This window comes from Glossina fuscipes, unplaced genomic scaffold (genome assembly GCF_014805625.2).
Source record: "Glossina fuscipes isolate IAEA_lab_2018 unplaced genomic scaffold, Yale_Gfus_2 3, whole genome shotgun sequence".
Lineage (NCBI taxonomy): Eukaryota > Metazoa > Arthropoda > Insecta > Diptera > Glossinidae > Glossina > Glossina fuscipes.
Genome location: NW_023998417.1, coordinates 4,247,257 through 4,265,700, shown reverse-complemented (window position 1 = coordinate 4,265,700; position 18,444 = coordinate 4,247,257). Strand labels below are relative to the sequence as shown.

Genomic DNA, 18,444 nt, shown 5'->3' with positions numbered 1-18,444 from the left:
TTTCAAGCTCCTTTTACTTATTTATTTATTTTTTTTTTATTTTTATTTTTTTTAATTTTTATTTCCTTTATTGACACGAATGGTTGTTTAAGAATTTTTATGCTTATCGTTAAGCGCAATTTGTTGATTTACCTTATGCTGATAACGCGTCGAAGCCCCCGTAAAGTATATATATATTTATTGTTGATCAATATAACCGTGCATTTCAATTCATTCGACTCTGTACTCGCTTAATTAATGTCACGATGGCAATTCAACAAAAAAAAAAAAAAAAAAAAAAAAAACAGTTTCAACTTTTTCTTGACACTCTAATTCAGTTACAAACGATAATTCAGTCCAAGTCAGGTCATAATTATCTTAACCAGTCAACTGTGTATGACGAATGCATATATAGGTCATAAAAGAAGTAGAAAATTTTGTTAAATCACGAATATATATGTCATGATGAATGTATACTGGCCATCATTATAATCTAATTTCACATTACATATACTCTATATATGACGAATATACTCGTCATCGCAATTTAAATGCACATTTTCCAAAGAAGTCATATTGACAGTTAACTGGTTAAAAGTCATAAATGAGGCAGAATATATATGTAATTGTGTAAACTTACTTATTCAATTATGCCATTATTCAAGCCATGCGCGAATCGTGCGAACATTTACAATATACGCTCGATACGTTGAGTGAATGAATATTTGATTTATCTTGCGATCAAATAACGGACAGAAGTTAGCGATGATAGGATAGGTTGTAAGAAGATATGTTCTTCATTCTCAGTATGTCTGTTCAAAATTTCAAAATTATTTATTTACATTTATGTTTTCGTATTCGTTTTTGTTATTTAGAAACTGATTGTGTTGCGTTCTTGTCACATTGATCACGAGTTATGTTTACTGTTTTACCGGTTTTTTTTTTCTTTTTCTTTTTTTCGGGTTTTTTTTGCCTTCAAGGTAAATATGTCTTGCGGAATAAAAATAATGATAATAAAAATGAAACGTCATAAAAATTAGGGAGAGTTTCGCTATTTCTTTTTTACTTAATTAAAGAGGAGGTAGTGGCACATTACATTTAGCGTTTAAATGGGTTTAGACACAGTTACGGTTATTATTATTATTATTATTATTATTATTATTATTTTTTTTTTTAATATTTTAGCTTATTTTACTGCAACTTGATACTGTTATATTTAGGGGTTTCGCTTTAGCACTTACAGCTATTGATGATCTGAAAAATGCAAAAAGGTAATTAATTATTCAATTTTATATAATCATCGATATGATCGGACTTACCTATTATGTCTCATATGACTTTTGACTAGATCACTGTTGACCAAAGCGGCCATAAGACTTAATTCGCCAGCCATAACGGTGGCACATACGATTTGTGCCAGTTTTTTTGCGTTATCGCCGGGATTATTTCGGTTACTCCCCCGAACGCCGAGTAAATCGAGACATGCGCCTTGTGCTGGTAAACAAGTACCGCCACCCACAGTGCCAACTTCTAGCGACGGCATAGTACAGGTCATGTATAAATCTTCGTTGCTTTCACCTCGACATGCCATACGTGTAGAACAATTGCTTGATGTAACGTTTTGGGCGGGATCCTGACCAGTAGCAAGGAAGACAGCAGTTACCATATTAGCGGCATGAGCATTATTGCCTGGAATTTAATCATTTTAAGAGGCATTTTTAAGTAAAATTTTTCATCAGAGCTTTTAATCTTTTTCTAGAGACAAACCTCCTATGGCTGCAACAAAAACTGAGTAACTTGTGTTTCTTTTAACCTCATGCACTTTACAATTTCGACAATTTTGCAATTTTTTTTTTTTTTTTTTTTCTGATCACTTGCTGCTTCATTTCTTTGATATTATTTTGAGATCACCAAAAACCAAACGCGAACACAGGAAAGTCATGCACTCTTCTAAACTGATGTATGGAAAGGCATGCCGTGCCTTTAGTAAAATAATTAATCTTTTTGCCCTACATCTCTTGAGATACAAGGTGTATTATTTTGTAAAGGGCTATAGCCCCTAAAATACGACTTGAGATACTTTAGATGGATTTAAAAATATTTTCTACTTTCGTAGAACGCACTTATAGATATTTTCCACAAGCATTTAGATAACTTTCAAGTATAAGTACTGGTCAAAAAAGTCCAAGCACAATTCTCTCATGGCCGTAGAAGTGTTCAAAGAGAACGCTTTGATCATAAATTCTATACATTTTGAAAACAAAGGAACTTTGAAGGCAGGACAAGATCGAAAGCTATGGTTTCGAAAGCTATGGTTTCAGTTGTGTCCTGCCTCTGGTTCCTTCAAATTTCGTTTGATTACTTTATGATATTATTTGCTAAGATTCTCTAGTGATTATCGATCCATGTTTTCCATAAATTAATATTTGTCCTACGTCTACGACCGACCTTTGTGCCATTTTTGCAAAAAACTAAAAGGAGGACAATTAAAAAAAAAAGAAAGAAAAAAGCGGACCCTAGATTGGATGGCTGAAAAACTTTTCAAAAAACTAAAAGCCAAACGATTGATCTTAGAAGAAGGAAACCACGAAAGATATGAAGTTTCGACACTCTATGAAGACCGTACTGTGCTAAAAGCTGAGAGCAGTTGAATAATTTTTTCCACTTTTCTGCATACATTGTAAGACGGATCATAGAATATATAAAATTTTTTAAATGAAGTCATGTCCTTTGATCGGTTTGGCTTATAATCAATACCCAGCCTGCGGGCAACAACTTCGAAGGTTTTTGCAAAACAAAAGTATAGTTACTGTAGGCAAATAACCAGACAAACAGATGGACTCTGATCAAGACTATAAATAGTATATTGGCGTCTGAGAGTGGATGTTCTAGATGCTGTCGCTATTTTATTAAAATGAATATATCCGCAACTTTCGGCTGAGGGTACAACAACAAAATGCAAAGAAATTTTTATAAAATTGCTTTAGTTATCCTAGTTTAGTGATCTATTTTCAATGGTCATAAAAAAATTTAAAGACTTGATGTTATGTTACTTATGTACACGTATAGAAATTGTAATATTTGTTCATCTCTTACCTCCAATACTTCCTGCCAACGCACTGCCAAGCATATTTTTCAATTTGTTGCACTCCACCAATGTCTTGGCATCCGTTTTAAGGATATTACGTAAAGTTTGAGCGGGTATAATGCATTCGGTTACAACGAATTTTCCCCGACCATTAATCCAATTAATGGCAGCCGGCTTTTTGTCACAGCAATAATTGCCGCTAAGTGAGATAATTTCCATATCAGGAAATTCTCGTTTAATGCATTCTAACGCCATTTCTGCTCCTTTAGAAACCATATTCATGCCCATTGCATCACCGGTAAGCGCCACAAAACGTATATATATCGTATCTCCATCCATTTTTGGGTCGCAATCCTTGAGACGGCCAAAACGTGAAGTCGAATCAAATTCAGTTTTGATGCGTTGATAATTTTGCTTAATCCATGCTCTAGCCTCGAGGGCACGAGAAATACTGGAAAAGCGTACGCAAGGCGCTCGTGTCATACCAACATCTTCGACATAAGACGTTACACCTTTTACAGATAATGCTTTACAGCCGCGATTTGTGGAAGCAACTAAAGCACCTTCGGTCGTGGCCATTGGTACAAAATATTTCGCACCATCTAACATTAAAGGCCCCGCATAGCCTACCGGTATAGAAACATAACCTAAGACATTTTCACAACACGCGTTCATAACATGACGATAATCGAAATTTCTAAACGGTAAACAGTCTAAACGTTCCATTGATAAGTTAGCCTGTTCGCTAATAACGCGGCGACGTATTTTGACACCACGTTCAGGATCGTCAAGAACACTTTCGATTTTATGTAATGGGCAATGTTGACCACCAGTTTTCACAATGTTTATAATTTCCTCATCAGTTAAATTGATTGCACCGCCATATTCTTCGGTCGAATTCAATATTTCCAGACATTCCTCAAGAGGCCGAGCGATACGCAATTTAACCAACTGTTTGCATTTACTTAACGGCAACAATTGACCATTCGATATTCCGTAATCGGTTTGCGTGGCCGCATTTGCGGTGCTTTGCTCTTCAATTGTGAACAGCGGTATATGGGAATTGGCGTCAACTGCATTAACTTCAACAATAGAATTCGATACTTGAACAAGTGCATTATGCGATCGCGTATTAACGCCAGCGTTGCTTATGTGTCTGGCACGTTTTATTAAACAGCCAGTTTCTGTTTCAAGTGGTTGCGTTTGTGAAGATTTGGCAGCAATTGACACAGTTGTCTGACGTATTTGATCGTGAAGATCTTCACGATTCTCGAAAAATATGAATTTAATGACCAAAGCTATAAGTAAGATGAGTATGACAATTTGATCTGCACTCATTGTTAACCATCTGGAAAAGAACAATTATGAAATTAATTAAAAAGGAAATAAAAAAATAAATAAATAAATAAATAAATAAACTAAAAAATCTCAATTATTTTTTATTTACTTTATTAATAAATCGGTGAATTCAGTTGATTCGGTGCCATTATTATTCGGATTCATTTGCAATTTCGGAGTTAAAGTCTTTTCCACAGTATCGTAATCATTGGTCGAGAATACCATTCTACTATAGATATGTACAATCATCAGACCCGGAGTCATAATGATTTTTACACGCTGTACTACGGGATTGGTTTTTTGTTCTTCGTCGCTGAGAGCTTTTAATAGTATCGATTCTTCTCTTACCAAAGACATATCTTTACCGCTGCGTGATAAATCCAAAATAAGTGATAAGCAGGCCGGATAAAAAGTCATAAAGACAATATAATTGACTATAACTGACATTACGGCAAATGTACAAAGTATTTCTAAACGTTGTACACCCGACAATGTGCCCACACCTATAACCAAAGTTTCCACCACCGTATCCAACGAGATAGCTGGCCCGAGTACTTCTAAGCCACGAGCTATATTATTCGTTACCTCAGCTTGGTTAGTGCCTAATAAGGCCAATTGAGCTAAGGTGCCGGAATTGGATAAATCAATCAGTAGGAAGAGGAAGAATAAAGCATCTCTGTGGAATATGGAAAAAAAAAAAATAAAAATATATTTCTTATGTAATTTAAATGCCAATTATATGCAATAAAATGGAACTTACTTTAAATCTGAAATATCGCTACCTAGGAACTTGATTATTGTCGTCGTAAAGATAAAACTTGAGAAGACGGTAAATAAGCCGGCAATTCCTGAAAAGACAAAAGACATGAATTTAGTAAAGCGTAAGAGTTACTTAATATAATATGAAGTGGGTGCGGCCGATTTTTTCTATTTTCAAAATAAATGTTTTTGTCGTATGGATGTTTGTAGGCGGGTCCTTGGAAAAATTCTTCTGCAAAAAACCGGAGAATGTTTATCACAAATACTACGCAGTTGCGTAGTCAGACAGATGGACACATGAACAAACGGACATGCATTCCAAATTTCAAACTGACCAAGAATTTATATACTTAACGGGGTTTTTAAAACTTACTGCTGCGCCTTACAAAGGTATTGAAAAAAAAATTAAAATTTAATCCACTATAGTATCTTCATTTTTGCGGCTAGGAGAATGTTTACAATAGATATTACAGAGACGGACAGACGGACATAGTTAAATCCATTTCGAATTCGATGCTAATGATGAGAGTACATGTACATTGTGGGGTGGAGGGGCGGGGGGAGGAGAGTTTTCCTTCTGTGCGTTGCAAACGCTTTGACAAAATGAATATACCTTCCATCCTTCGCCGATGGGTAAAAAAATATCGAAAAGCATTAATCTTTTCGATTCATTCAATGTTCAGCGTGCTTCCTGCAGCGAACGAAACAAATCCCATATGCAGGCAATCTCAACATTGTTAAGGGATATTAACGCTTTCTGAATCACTTTTGAAACACATTTTAAAACTGTTCCAAATTTTAAATTAAGTTTTTTTTTTCGCATTTGGAGTCGCATTGCAAGCATATTAAGCGCATATTAGGCATTTATAAAAGACAATTGGAAATAAAGAAAATGTTAGGCACATACTTGGCTTTGTTAATGGTACTGTCACAAGCTGACATTATTATACTTTGGTCAGCAGCAGTAGACACTATTGTAAAACGACCGACGATTTTCGAACGCAGCGATGTATATATAATAACATAACTTGATAATTTTTATTAATAAAGGCGCGGTGCTTGCGGCAAAGCATTTTGTTATTCAAAAGCTTAATACTTTTTACAATGCAGGCAAGATAGTATGGAAAAACAATTTCAACTTTATCAGTTACGCAGAGAAAAATTATGTAAAAGTTTTAACGAGACTGGATCAATTAGTGATCTTAAATATACTGAACGTTTTTCAATACAAGACATTGAAGCAATTCCTGCGAATATTACTGCGAGTCCACTTATATTAATTCGGCACCGGGCTCGCGTGTTGGATGCATTGAGAAACTTTTTGAAACGTATTCTAATGAAAAGATTTGCACCTTCATGCTTATAACTGAAGCGTATTGGTTGTCATGCAAAGCGATTGCTGTTCGTGGAATGACAACAACGCTAACGCTACAAACAAAATCAAAGTACGTAATACATTACTCATTGGAATTGGATACGATGATATGAAGATGGAGGATTGGCTATTGAAAAATTCATAATGAAATTCAGGATTTTTCAATGCTGTACAACGGCACAAGCAATTTCACTAAAACAATTATGTGCTGTGACCTAATGGTCGGAATGTTATGATATTTTGACACATTTCATGCGAATCATATTGAAGAATACCAATTTTATATATATGCCAAATTTTGTTTGTTAGGCACTTTATTATATGATTCTCTACTTGGTCACCGTCAATGCTGTAAGACATTCCTATATTGCAAAGAATAGAAAAGCGATTGATTCCCTTACGTTTTTCATTGTAAAGAATGATTGATTGATTGACTTTATTTAATATTCTCTCTCTCTCCCTCTCTCTCTCTCTCTCTCTCTCTCTCTCTCTCTCTCTCTCTCTCTCTCTTTTATATTAAATTTTGTGTTTTTAATTTTCTATTGTTTATATTTACAAATTTTGCTTAACTTGGCGGAAATTATAATTGCTTTTATTAGATTAGGTTGTTGGTAAGGTGACACTATATCAAATTGCACGATTTGTTTTTCATATCGGATACTTGACACTACTTTCAAGTGTACCATTAAATTTTGCTTATTTTTCATTTTTAAACCTGTAATTTGCATACAATTCGTATAATTGAATGTGTTAGGTTAAGTACACTACACTTGATACTGACAAAAAAATTGTTTCTTATTCATCGATTTAGGCACTCTATGGCCTTGTTGCAGCAAATGCTATTGCATATTACATAATCCCATACTATATACTTTATGAACCAATAAAATGTTGCATAATTTTTATGCTTTACATACTTGGGGCATAAGGGTATATTAAGTTTGTCAGGATGTATGCAACAATCTGAAGTAGTAGATGGGATAGCTGGGAAAAGGCCTTTTATTATATCGATTGATTAAGAATCATCTTCTAAATCTGAACTTTCCGTCCGTCTGTCCGCATTCTTTTCTTCAGCTCAACCCAAAGGGTGTAATTTTTGAGATATTTACATGAATTTAGGTACAATCACGTGTTTTAGCTCAAGGACGAGTGCTGTTGAAAATGGCTCGGATCGGACAATTTTTTCGACCGCTTCTCATATAACACTTAATTATTTGAAATAATTGTTATATGAATAACTGTAGGATAGCGTAGGGTATTCAATGATAAACCATAGCCCGCTATAGAGTTTTTTTAATGCCTATTAACTACAGGTCTGTGCATTTCAATTATATTAGTTCTTGCGCGAACTGTGGAGCACGTTTTAGGTATTAATTTGTATGAAACAAAAAGCTGGTGCAGTTTAAATGAAAACCTGTCTGACTTGGACAATATAAATAAGAGAAATATTCAACTTAAGGATAATTGATTTTCGAATTTTCATAATAACTTCAATAGTATCAATAATCAAGAGCATCAACGATTAATCGAAGATAAATGTATCCATGAAATGCTCTCATATAATAAATACTTAAAATAATAGTCAACGAATACAATGTTTTTGTTGCCGCGAGACATAAAAAGGAAACTATATTTAGTATATATGTAACATCTAAAAAAAGCAACAAAAATAATAACAACAACAAACTGTGAAGGATTTTTACACACGCGGAATATTTCAGTAGATTTTATTCGCAAATAAAATCATGTAACATAAAACTTTGTAATCTCAGATAAAATCAACCAATAAAACGCAACCTTTCCACTGCATATAATAATTTTTGTGCCGATACGTTTGGCCTTCGAATTGTCGGTAAACTGCAAAACTCGTTGCTTAATGCATTTAAAAAAAAGAGAAAACAAAATATGCAAACAATGTTACAAATTGATGGCGAATTTTAGATACCTGCAATTTAAAACTAATTTATAAGTTATGCTAAACTAGATATAAAGTAGGACATGGACAAGGCATATACGTGTCGAGTAAGAAGTGTTTGTTAAAAAATTTGCCGCTAAGGCAAGGCTAAGAATGCCGCCTAGAAGCGTGTACATCTCATAGGCTTCAGATTATTTTGCGATAGTACAAAAGTAATCGTAAAATTAAATATACCTGAACTTTAGGTTAACAATTATAGTACAAAATATTTAAAGTCGTAACAATTTTATTGAGATTTGCTTTAACGTGTTTTGTCTTTTAGTTAAATATCTAGTGCGAAAAAGAATTAATATCATGTTGAGCGATGCATAGGTTATAGAAATTACAAAAACAAGAAGAAGAAGAAGAGGGAAAAGATGAAGAAAACGAAGAAGAAGATTTAGAAAATTTAACCTGAAGCAAGTACAACAGATGAACTTAAAATACCCATTGCCTCCTTGACTTGCTTTGATTTTTTTCGCTACGCAGTTAATAGCTTTTGTTGAGCCAAAGCGTAGATGTTATAGGAAATAGAAGAAGAACTAGATTGAAACCACATAGAACTTGAACAAATTTAAATTTGGCTTTAAGACGAATATTAAAGACGTACCACGTCATTGTGTTGGACTGACTTTTCTGTTACCCCTTTTAATTAATTAACTCATACTTAACCATCTAAACAAAAGCTCGAGAGAGTCAATTAAAAATTTTAAATTAATTATTGGCGGATTTAGAAATCGATTTAGTAAATGAACCCTTACGGTTAGTTTCATCAAGGAAAACATTTAAAAAATATAAAATTTTAGTAATATTTTCGTCTGACAACGATCGGCTAACGAAATTTGAATTAATTTTTAAAAGTAATCTGACGAGAGAAAAAAAGAAACAAAACATTCGTTTTGAGCTCGGAAAATTGTGATTTTTACAGAGAGATACGGATAGACATACCATAGCTGAAAGGGTTTCTCGTTATTGATCTTAATCTAAAAATACGCAACTATACGTAGACATAAATAGAATGCACTGCACTATAAGAAGTGAGGATTGAATTGTATACCAATCTATTAACTAATTTAATTAGTAGTTTTTTATTCGAAAGCAGTACATCTTTACTTTCCTGAAAGAGATAAAATTATTGCCTCATGGAGCAAAGTTTTTTGTATCTTTTCGTTTGCCAACAGAGTAATTTTGCGTGTTGCAAACGCAATAATAAGAGTACTATGCAGCTTTTATTCTATTGATTAGATACAAAAATGTCTAAATCAAGTTTAATAAATTTTTTTTTTTTTTCATTATTATAAAACGAATTTATGTTGTTTTTGACATAAATTAATGTAATTTTCGAGACTAGATTTGTTAAAGTTTATAAGCGATAACGAAAATTTCTCATATACTTTAGTATATATCAAGTGTTACGCTTAAGCTTTAATATATGATCATGATTGAGTGTGCTTTGCAATTATTTTGGACAACTGACATTGAATTACTTGATGTATTAAATAAAAGAAGGCTAATGAGTCTTGTATTATTAACCTACTGAAATGATAATAAGGTGTTGATGGCTTAAAAAATAATAGAAAACTATTATCGTCTCATGGATACATTCATTGAACTAATGTTTAAATATTGATTTAAAAAAAAAAATGCAAATTATTTTTATCATTAAAAAAGAAATGCAGAAAAGGTTTTCGTCTTTCAGATGATTTACTATACGACGAATTAGTTGAATATTCTCTCCCCACTTTGCCATATATCATGGAACACGTTTTTCCAATAATCGCACTAAAATATTTCTAGCATATATTTGGGAGTTATTTGATTAATATGGGGATTATTGGAAAATAAATTTTTTTTCTAGGTGTATAGCACAGGGTAGAGTATTTAACTCATATGCTAATTTTTGTACTAAAATATTTCCCTGGTGTACAGCAAAGGATGAAGTATTTAGCTAATCTTCTAATTTTTGTACTAAAACATTTCGGTGGTATATAGGAAAGAGGGAGTATTTGGCTAATCTTCAAATTTTTTTACTAAAATATTTTCATAGGAAAGGAGGTAATGTATGACTAATATGCTAATTTCTGCACTAAAATATTTCCATGGTATATATGCAAAGGAGGGAGTATTTAGCTAATCTTCTAATTTTTGTACTAAAACATTTCCATGGTATACAGCAAAGGAGGGTGTGTTTGACTAATATGCTAGTTTTTCTACTAAAATATTTCCATGGTATATAGCAAAGGAGGGAGGACTTGACTAATATCCTAATTGTTGTACTAAAACATTTCCATGATATATAGCAAAGGAGGGAGTATTTGGCTAATATTCTAATTTTTGGACATAAATATTTCCATGGTGTGAAGCAGGATGAAGTATTTGACTAATATTCTAATTTTTGTACTAAAAACTTTCCATGGTATTCAGCAAAGGAGGAAGTATTTGACTAATATGCTAGTTTATGTACTAAAATATTTCTATGATATGTAACAAAGGACGAAGTATTTGGCTAATAGTCTAATATTTGTCCTAAAATATTTCCATGGTGTGAAGTAAACGATGAAATATTTGACTATTATGCAGAGTATTTTAACATTATGAGTGTTTGACTAATATCGTCATTATTGAAGAAATTTTTTTCATATGTATATTGCATCAAAACCGCTACTAATAATAATTGACGTTAATCAAATAACTTTTTTATATATATAATGGAAATAGTTTAGTACAAAAAGGAGCATATTAGACAAATACTTTTCCCTTTGCTATAAATACGATGGAAAACATTTTCCAATAGTCGCCATATTAGTCAAATGGTTTTTCCCTTGGCTATATACGCTGAAAATATTTTAGTACAAAAGCTCGACATATTTGTATATGATCATTTAGAACTTATCTATGCCAATGAATTAAGCCTTCATCCGCATATCACATTGAAAACTTAATAAATACTTTGTCAAAAGATGATTTCGCACAGATGTCGAAGTGATGAAGCTTTAGCTTTTTTTTTTTTTCTTTGTATTTAGGTTTATGAAAATTCATTTATATTGCTGTCGATACAATATGTTGGCTAACACATATCTTGAACGTTGTCAACTAATAGCAAGAGTAATGTGAAAAAATTCATATAATATAATTTTTATAGTTTTTATCTTTCATGTTAATGACAATTCGTATTTATGGGCCATCAAAGTTGGTATTGGGTTGTACGGCTCTATACACTGTTTACGATATTACGATAATAATAGTGGATGAATGGCGATAAAGGAATATGGAGACATTTTAATGTTTTGAATGGTGGCAAGATAATGTGGTCGCGTTTAAATCGGGTCAGTTTTTCGGCTTACATGCGAGATTAACTTTCCAACTCCATTAAATTATTTGGTTTTCTATCATGTAACTGCCAATAAAAATTTTTATTTGGAGGAGAGTACACAATGTTTCAGGTCTAGTGGCGGGCTTTTTATTAAGATTAATTTTTTTAGTGCGAGTAATTTAAAAATAAGCAGTAGCACTGCTGGGTTAAGTGGCTGTTGTCATAAAAATTTTATTTGAAAACTGTACGCAGTTTTTTTTTTAAAAGATTTCAATTATATAGAGAAGTTTTTCGAAAATATTTCAGAAGAAGATTAATAAGAATAATACTAATAATAATATTATCTTACATTCTGTGCACGCTATTAAAAGGTGTGACCAGAGATCACTTGCATATATTGTAAATAAATTATGCAGAACTGTTTCATTTCCATTTAAAACTGAGTTTTTTAATGAGATATCTAAAGAGAAGATTATAAAAATTTCAATTAAATCACAAATACAAAAGTTCCATCGCTTACTCTGTGCTCTCTAGTTCATTAAAAATTAGGCACAAATTGAATTTTTATAGCTATGAATAGAATAAGAATGACTTGGTTGCTTAGGGGAATTTAATGTTTAGCGATCATATAACTAAATATTTTCGCCGCGAAATATAAATTTGCGTAAACACAACAATAAATAAAAAAAATGAGTTATCAGTCCTAGCTGTGTGCTTAGCACAAAGCCAATTCCATTAGTGCAGCCTATTAGTTTTCTTATTTGTTTAATCGATCTTGATGACAAGTTCTTTAGCAAATGCAATTAAGTTGGAATTTTTATATCATGTTGATCCAGTGTCCAAGAAGGGCAACTCTTTTCTGCTAATTATCGCACAATTGGAGTGTGGTCTGCGTTAGCCAAAACCGTGGAAACACAGCGACAACTCAGATGCACATGAGCGACGAATTTTTATTCCAGACCCTCGATACTGCTGAGCATCGGCGTACAATGGACTGTGTAGTGCTTATGTATAGGTACATGCAAAATAAATGTCCTACAATAGAGGAGAGACTTATCCTTTATCAACACTGCTTAGCAGTCTCAGTCTTCTAATTAAATCGTCCAAGAATTGCTTGCATATCGTACTGTAAACGCGACTTCCTAGATCTCTAATCATACCGCTTGCCTTTGGAACAAACCTATCGGCCATGATCATTTTCTTACGCCTTTAAAAGTCGAACATACACAAACGCACTCTATTTATAACCGCCTGATCTTCGTCGCCTTTACAGACCTATGAGATATCCTCCGTCATGAGGCTCTATACTACAATGACTTGAAAGTAGATCTAATTTAGATCTATATCTTCTTACAATTATACGAATTTTAATGAAGCAAATAAAGGAAGTTTACGTATTTAATTTATGACTTGAAAATTCGAAAAAATTTACTACCATCCGTGTCACTCATTATTGTGCATTGAGTGGGAAATGTCTGCAATATTCAAATGCGCTTTCTTGTCTTCAACGGTTGCTAGAAAACTTGTAAAGTTTATACAAAGTATTCAACATGTATAAATGTAAATAATTTGAAAATTTGTCTGTCCGTATGTCTGCCTGAGATAATATGACTCGTATTAGGATAACATTTCTGTTTATATGCATGATTGTTCGCTATATTTTGCTTGTATGTACATATATAATATATAACATGCTAAGATAATGACCCACAATCTGCTTGTCCATGACAATTGAATAAGTGTAAGAGGGAAAAACTTAATTTTGAACTCTCTTCAACATACAATAACAAGAATAACAACAACAACAACAACAAGAGCAACAACAACATAAATATAAAGGAAAGAATGAAGAAATTAAGAGAAAAAACAAATTTATTGCATAATATTGTATAAAATAAACAAACAAACAAACAGACAGACAGACAGACAGACAGACAGACAGATTGACTGACTGACGGGGCAAGCACGGAAGAAACCTCAACAAATAAACAAATGCATATAACTATGCATCAGTTTGAATGTAATTGTGTTGCAAACGTACGCTCGCTAAACGCGCACACAAAACATATAATAACCTAACATAGAAGACAAACGTCATCGGTAACAACATGAGAATTCACTAAGATTTACAATAGAAGGCGACAAAATACAAATGTCTATATAATCAAAACAAAAACAATACGAAGAACAAAAATAATAGCAGCACCAGCAGCAACAGCAACAGCAACAGCAGCAGCAGTAGCTGTAGCAGCATAATAACTAAACTTAAACGCAAGTCGTAGGCATGCACATATACAGAGAGACATATTGAATGTCGCAAGCTATAATACTGACAGCATAAAATGGGGGAATGGAAAAAAACAAACATAAACAAACAATTGTCGAGTGCTGGTGATTCAGAGAATTAATACAATACAATGTAGAGTGAGATTAATGACAACAACAACAATAATAATAATAAGAATTACTTGCTTGCATGAATGCATGTGTTTATGCATGCATGTGTGTAAGGAAACAAGAAAACAATCTACTCACCAAGTATATATTTGGAACCCAATTTGTGAAGACTACAAAATTGATAGTAACAATAGAGGACAGCAGTGCAGCGAACAATGGTCATTACGATGACATCAGCCGCATTATATTCGGCCTCTAAGCCATCACATGATCTTGTCCAGCCTCGACACGGTCGATAACGATTAGATGGTGCGGCCGAGGTTGCTGACGTTGCTGATGTTTGGCCACCGCTGTCACCCGACACTGTAAAATGCTGCTGCTTGTCAACTGTTAGCATACATGCTGTCACGGTAAGCAATGCGACTATGACCTCCCATGGATGTGAGGCGCAAAATTCGCCATGAGCCCGAAATAAACGGCCAATCATGATGTTGATGAATTGTTGATTCCAAACGAATACTGTCGATATATGAAAATTTTGAAGAATTTTGATAAAAGCACCAAATGTCCTTAAAAACGATTATGAATGCTGTTGGCGCGATGATGTAAATGATATAGATGATGCTGATAATGATAATGATAATGATGATGATGATAATGATAATGATGATGATGATGATAATGATTTCGATGTTGTCGTTGGTAATGGTCGAGTCGTTCTGCTCGTAGGTTTATCACGTTAAATATATTCACACAAATTTAATAAATATCTTGACTTTGTGGCCTTAAAAGTTATTTTTGCTCTTGTTTTTGTTGCTGCTGCTGTTGTTGTTGTTGTTGTTGTTGTTGTTGTTAGATAAATTAACACTAACAAGAGTTGGCAAATGATAAAAAAAAATAGCAATGGTTTCAATAGAAAATCTCGGTAATGTTAAAAGAAAAAAATAACAATAGCAGCTTTTTTGATACTGATGACGATAATGGCAAAGAACCGTTGTACAGTAAGTTGACTTTCGAATAACAATTGCGATGTGATTGTCGTTTTGATTGGTTTGTATAATAGCAGCAGTCGCAGCAGCAATACTAGTAGCAGCGCACTTATCTTGTCAGTCAATCATATCCGTTATGACTGCATTGGCTTTTGAAATATTTATAGCCGTTAATAACATTTAACTTTTTAAGTGTTTTTCGTTGCCACTGTTAACAGTGGTACTCTAATATCCTTTGTTAAGATCTTGTGAACGCATTAAAATTGTTAAGAAATTGCTATGTGCCAACAATTCTTCTTGCCGCAAGAATTTAAATTTTTTCATAAATTTGTATGAAACTTGTGTTGTGTTGTGTTCGTATAAATTTTAGTTATTCTCTTTTCTCGAATTTAATTTTAGTTACTTCCGAACTGGTTAGTTAGTTAGATGGACGATTTCTGCTCTCAGCATAGCCTTGCAATCGTTATCAGATGAGATGTTGAATTTTTATGCTGTGTAAATCTGAAAGTAAATAATTTTTATTTATCTTTAGAATGCATGTTAAGAAAAAGAAATTTTCATATTCAGTAACATATGGCCCTAATAGGAGAACCGGCAATCGCCTATTTTATTTCTGCCTTTTATCAAAAAAGAGCATAAATTGTTTTGGGAAATGAATTTCTAAAAAGTTTAAAACGGCTTTAACAAGCTGACAGCAGAAACAAAATTAGAAAACGTATCGTTCGCTGTAGTGCCTTGATCGACTTCGGTCTCTTTATCTCCAACAATCTAGTATCAAAATAATCGATATCTATATAAGCATTGCTATGTTAAACACTGCTACTTAAACTAACCTCAATTATTAGTGCAGCCCCTTGACTTTTATACCATACTTTCTCATGATGCATCCCTTAAGTGAAATGATACGAAGAGTCCGCTCGGTTCGATATAAAAATTTTTCATTTTAATGCGGAATACGGAAATTCGTTTTCGAGAAATTTTATCGATGGCATTTTTTTTTTTTTTTTTTTTTTTTTTCAGATAAAGACTATTTTAAAGCAACCCCTTATATGGGCAGTCGTCGCATAAATGGCGTGTTCCAATTTATTTTCAATAGAATTCGTGGGCCAGGACAGGTGAGTGTATCAAATCTCTCTCTTTTGACTTTCAGGGTGTACCCAAGAATACGGCGACGGATGTCGGACGGACAGATAGAGAGAATTGGAGACTGGCTTACAACAACCACAGTTATTTTCTCAGTCTAACTGTGTAACAAAAGATAGAATTGTTTTAAGTCCATCTGTTACATACATCTTCACAAACTTAATACATCTTTATACTACTACAAGGCTTGTAAGATATGAAGACAGATAGGGTACAAAGTTTCATACTCTTTTGTGATGAAAATTGATCTGGACCAAAGGAATCTATTCTTCCAGAATCGCTGCATCACTGCAAGGGTTCTCATAAGCCATAAACTTTAATAAGGAAAAAACGAAAATGGTCCATGACAGGAATTTGACACAAAAAATACATATATCATAGTTAAAATGTGAAGGTCTCTTTTTTTTTGGGGGCCAACTACTATGAAACTTAGTTTTAATTTTTATATATATTCCGTGATTAAAATGAATTTGTTGTAGAAAATTTGTTATAAAAATGACTTGCATCGAATCTGGATGAACTACATTTAATTATGCGATCACATCCTTTTAAGAATATGACAAAGTATAATTTGTAATGGCTGGCGTCTTAGTCAGCTATAACATTTTTATTTGTTTTTTATTCATTACTTTTCACAGATTTCTATTAAGGCAACGGTACACATGTGAAATTGATGCCACAGTACGATATTTGATATGCATTGCACTTAGCTGCCGAGTACAGGCGATTTTCTAAATGAAAAAGTCTAGAGTGAATCATAAATTGATTGTAGAAATTATATCTTAAAACTTCCCGTTAATACTGATAAAATGAAGTGATTACGTGAAGGTAATAAATTTCCATATTTGATTTGATAAGAATAATCCTTTATATCTCAATGGATTGACTTTATCTTTGAATGCGTATTTATTACATTGACAACAATGGATAATATTTCAATATTTATATATTTTATTTTTTTTTTTTATATTTATTGTTATTTCTTTCGGTGTTAATTGACAAGGGTTTTTGTTTACTAAGTTATTGTCAAATAGAAATAATACAAAACAGAAAATTATCATATCCATCGTGTGGAGATGAATTTTTGGTATTCAAAACGGGAATATTTGTAGTAGCAATAGTATTAATTTCTTAAATGGATTCTAATAAAAAAAGAAAAAACGCAAAAAACAACAATAAATGTGATGAAGATATGCAGCTTAGTTCAGAAAAATTTGATTTCTTTTCCCCCTCCTATCCTATCCTATATGGTAAAAAGAGGCTTACCAGTGTTTTAAAAAAAAAATTTATAGGAATCCCTTGCAATGTTATCGCTAAAGAATGATTAAGCTCAAGAGCTTTTCTTCCAAAGATATTACTGGACCACAAAAGTCGCATGCAAAGTCCGGCATTCTTGGCGCCTATTTATTAAAACTATTTCCCTTTGCACGCCATTTGCAGGCTCCCGTACACTTCCGCGGCACGATTTTTATATATTACTCCACGTAGACTGCTGGCAAAAGCAAACACGCTATGTATGTGTGCATGTGTATGTATTACTCATCAGCATAATATTTTAAGAAGATTCCTTGTTGTCGCTATTACTATACTCAAATGTGTGTCCATCCGTCCATTCTCTATTCTCCGTGTATAGTCCCTCTATTTTTTGCTATTCCAACGCCCATGATCATTGCAATTTATATAGAAGATTGGCATTTCGTGTAACTGTTTTCACTGCACCAGCCAGAGGAAAATCTTAAAAATAATAATCAAGTTGCCAGCTCCTTTGCATTGATTAAAAAAGTATTGTCAATCAACCATTATCAGTACAATTCGGATTATGGTTCTGATTCGATCGGTATAATAATAATAAAAGATGACTCCATCTCAAGTTCTTCTGGCGTTGTATACATCTACACAATATTTCTTTCTCCATACAACATATATGAAGGAGCGATGTGGACAAAAGCAATTGAATAATTTACATCATATATATGTACACCTCCATAATAAGATATAAAAAAATATTATTAGAAAGTATTTCTCTAACTGGAATACTTAACTCAAAATTTTTCCTTTAATTTTTCCTCTTTACGAATTTTATTATTTTTTGCAAAATTTTAAATTTTG

At 32.9% G+C, this 18,444-nt stretch overlaps 1 protein-coding gene across 2 annotated transcripts in view; it reads right to left on the bottom strand.

Moving 5' to 3' along the window:
• Nucleotides 1–1,154: 1,154 nt before the first annotated feature.
• Nucleotides 1,155–18,444, bottom strand: part of LOC119634515 (3-hydroxy-3-methylglutaryl-coenzyme A reductase) — a 22,284-nt gene continuing 4,994 nt past the window's right edge. The window contains exons 2-8 of one of the 2 annotated variants that reach the window (XM_038028737.1): nt 15,596–15,693; nt 14,342–14,722; nt 5,166–5,253; nt 4,515–5,081; nt 3,076–4,415; nt 1,299–1,668; nt 1,155–1,233 (exon numbers count right to left, since the gene is read on the bottom strand). In XM_038028737.1, the coding sequence (XP_037884665.1) occupies nt 1,161–1,233; nt 1,299–1,668; nt 3,076–4,415; nt 4,515–5,081; nt 5,166–5,253; nt 14,342–14,690 (2,787 nt within the window). In that variant the 5' untranslated portion in view covers nt 14,691–14,722; nt 15,596–15,693 and the 3' untranslated portion in view covers nt 1,155–1,160. Of the gene's footprint in view, nt 1,234–1,298; nt 1,669–3,075; nt 4,416–4,514; nt 5,082–5,165; nt 5,254–14,341; nt 15,694–18,444 lie in introns of both variants that reach the window. The other variant, XM_038028736.1, reaches the window with a different exon arrangement.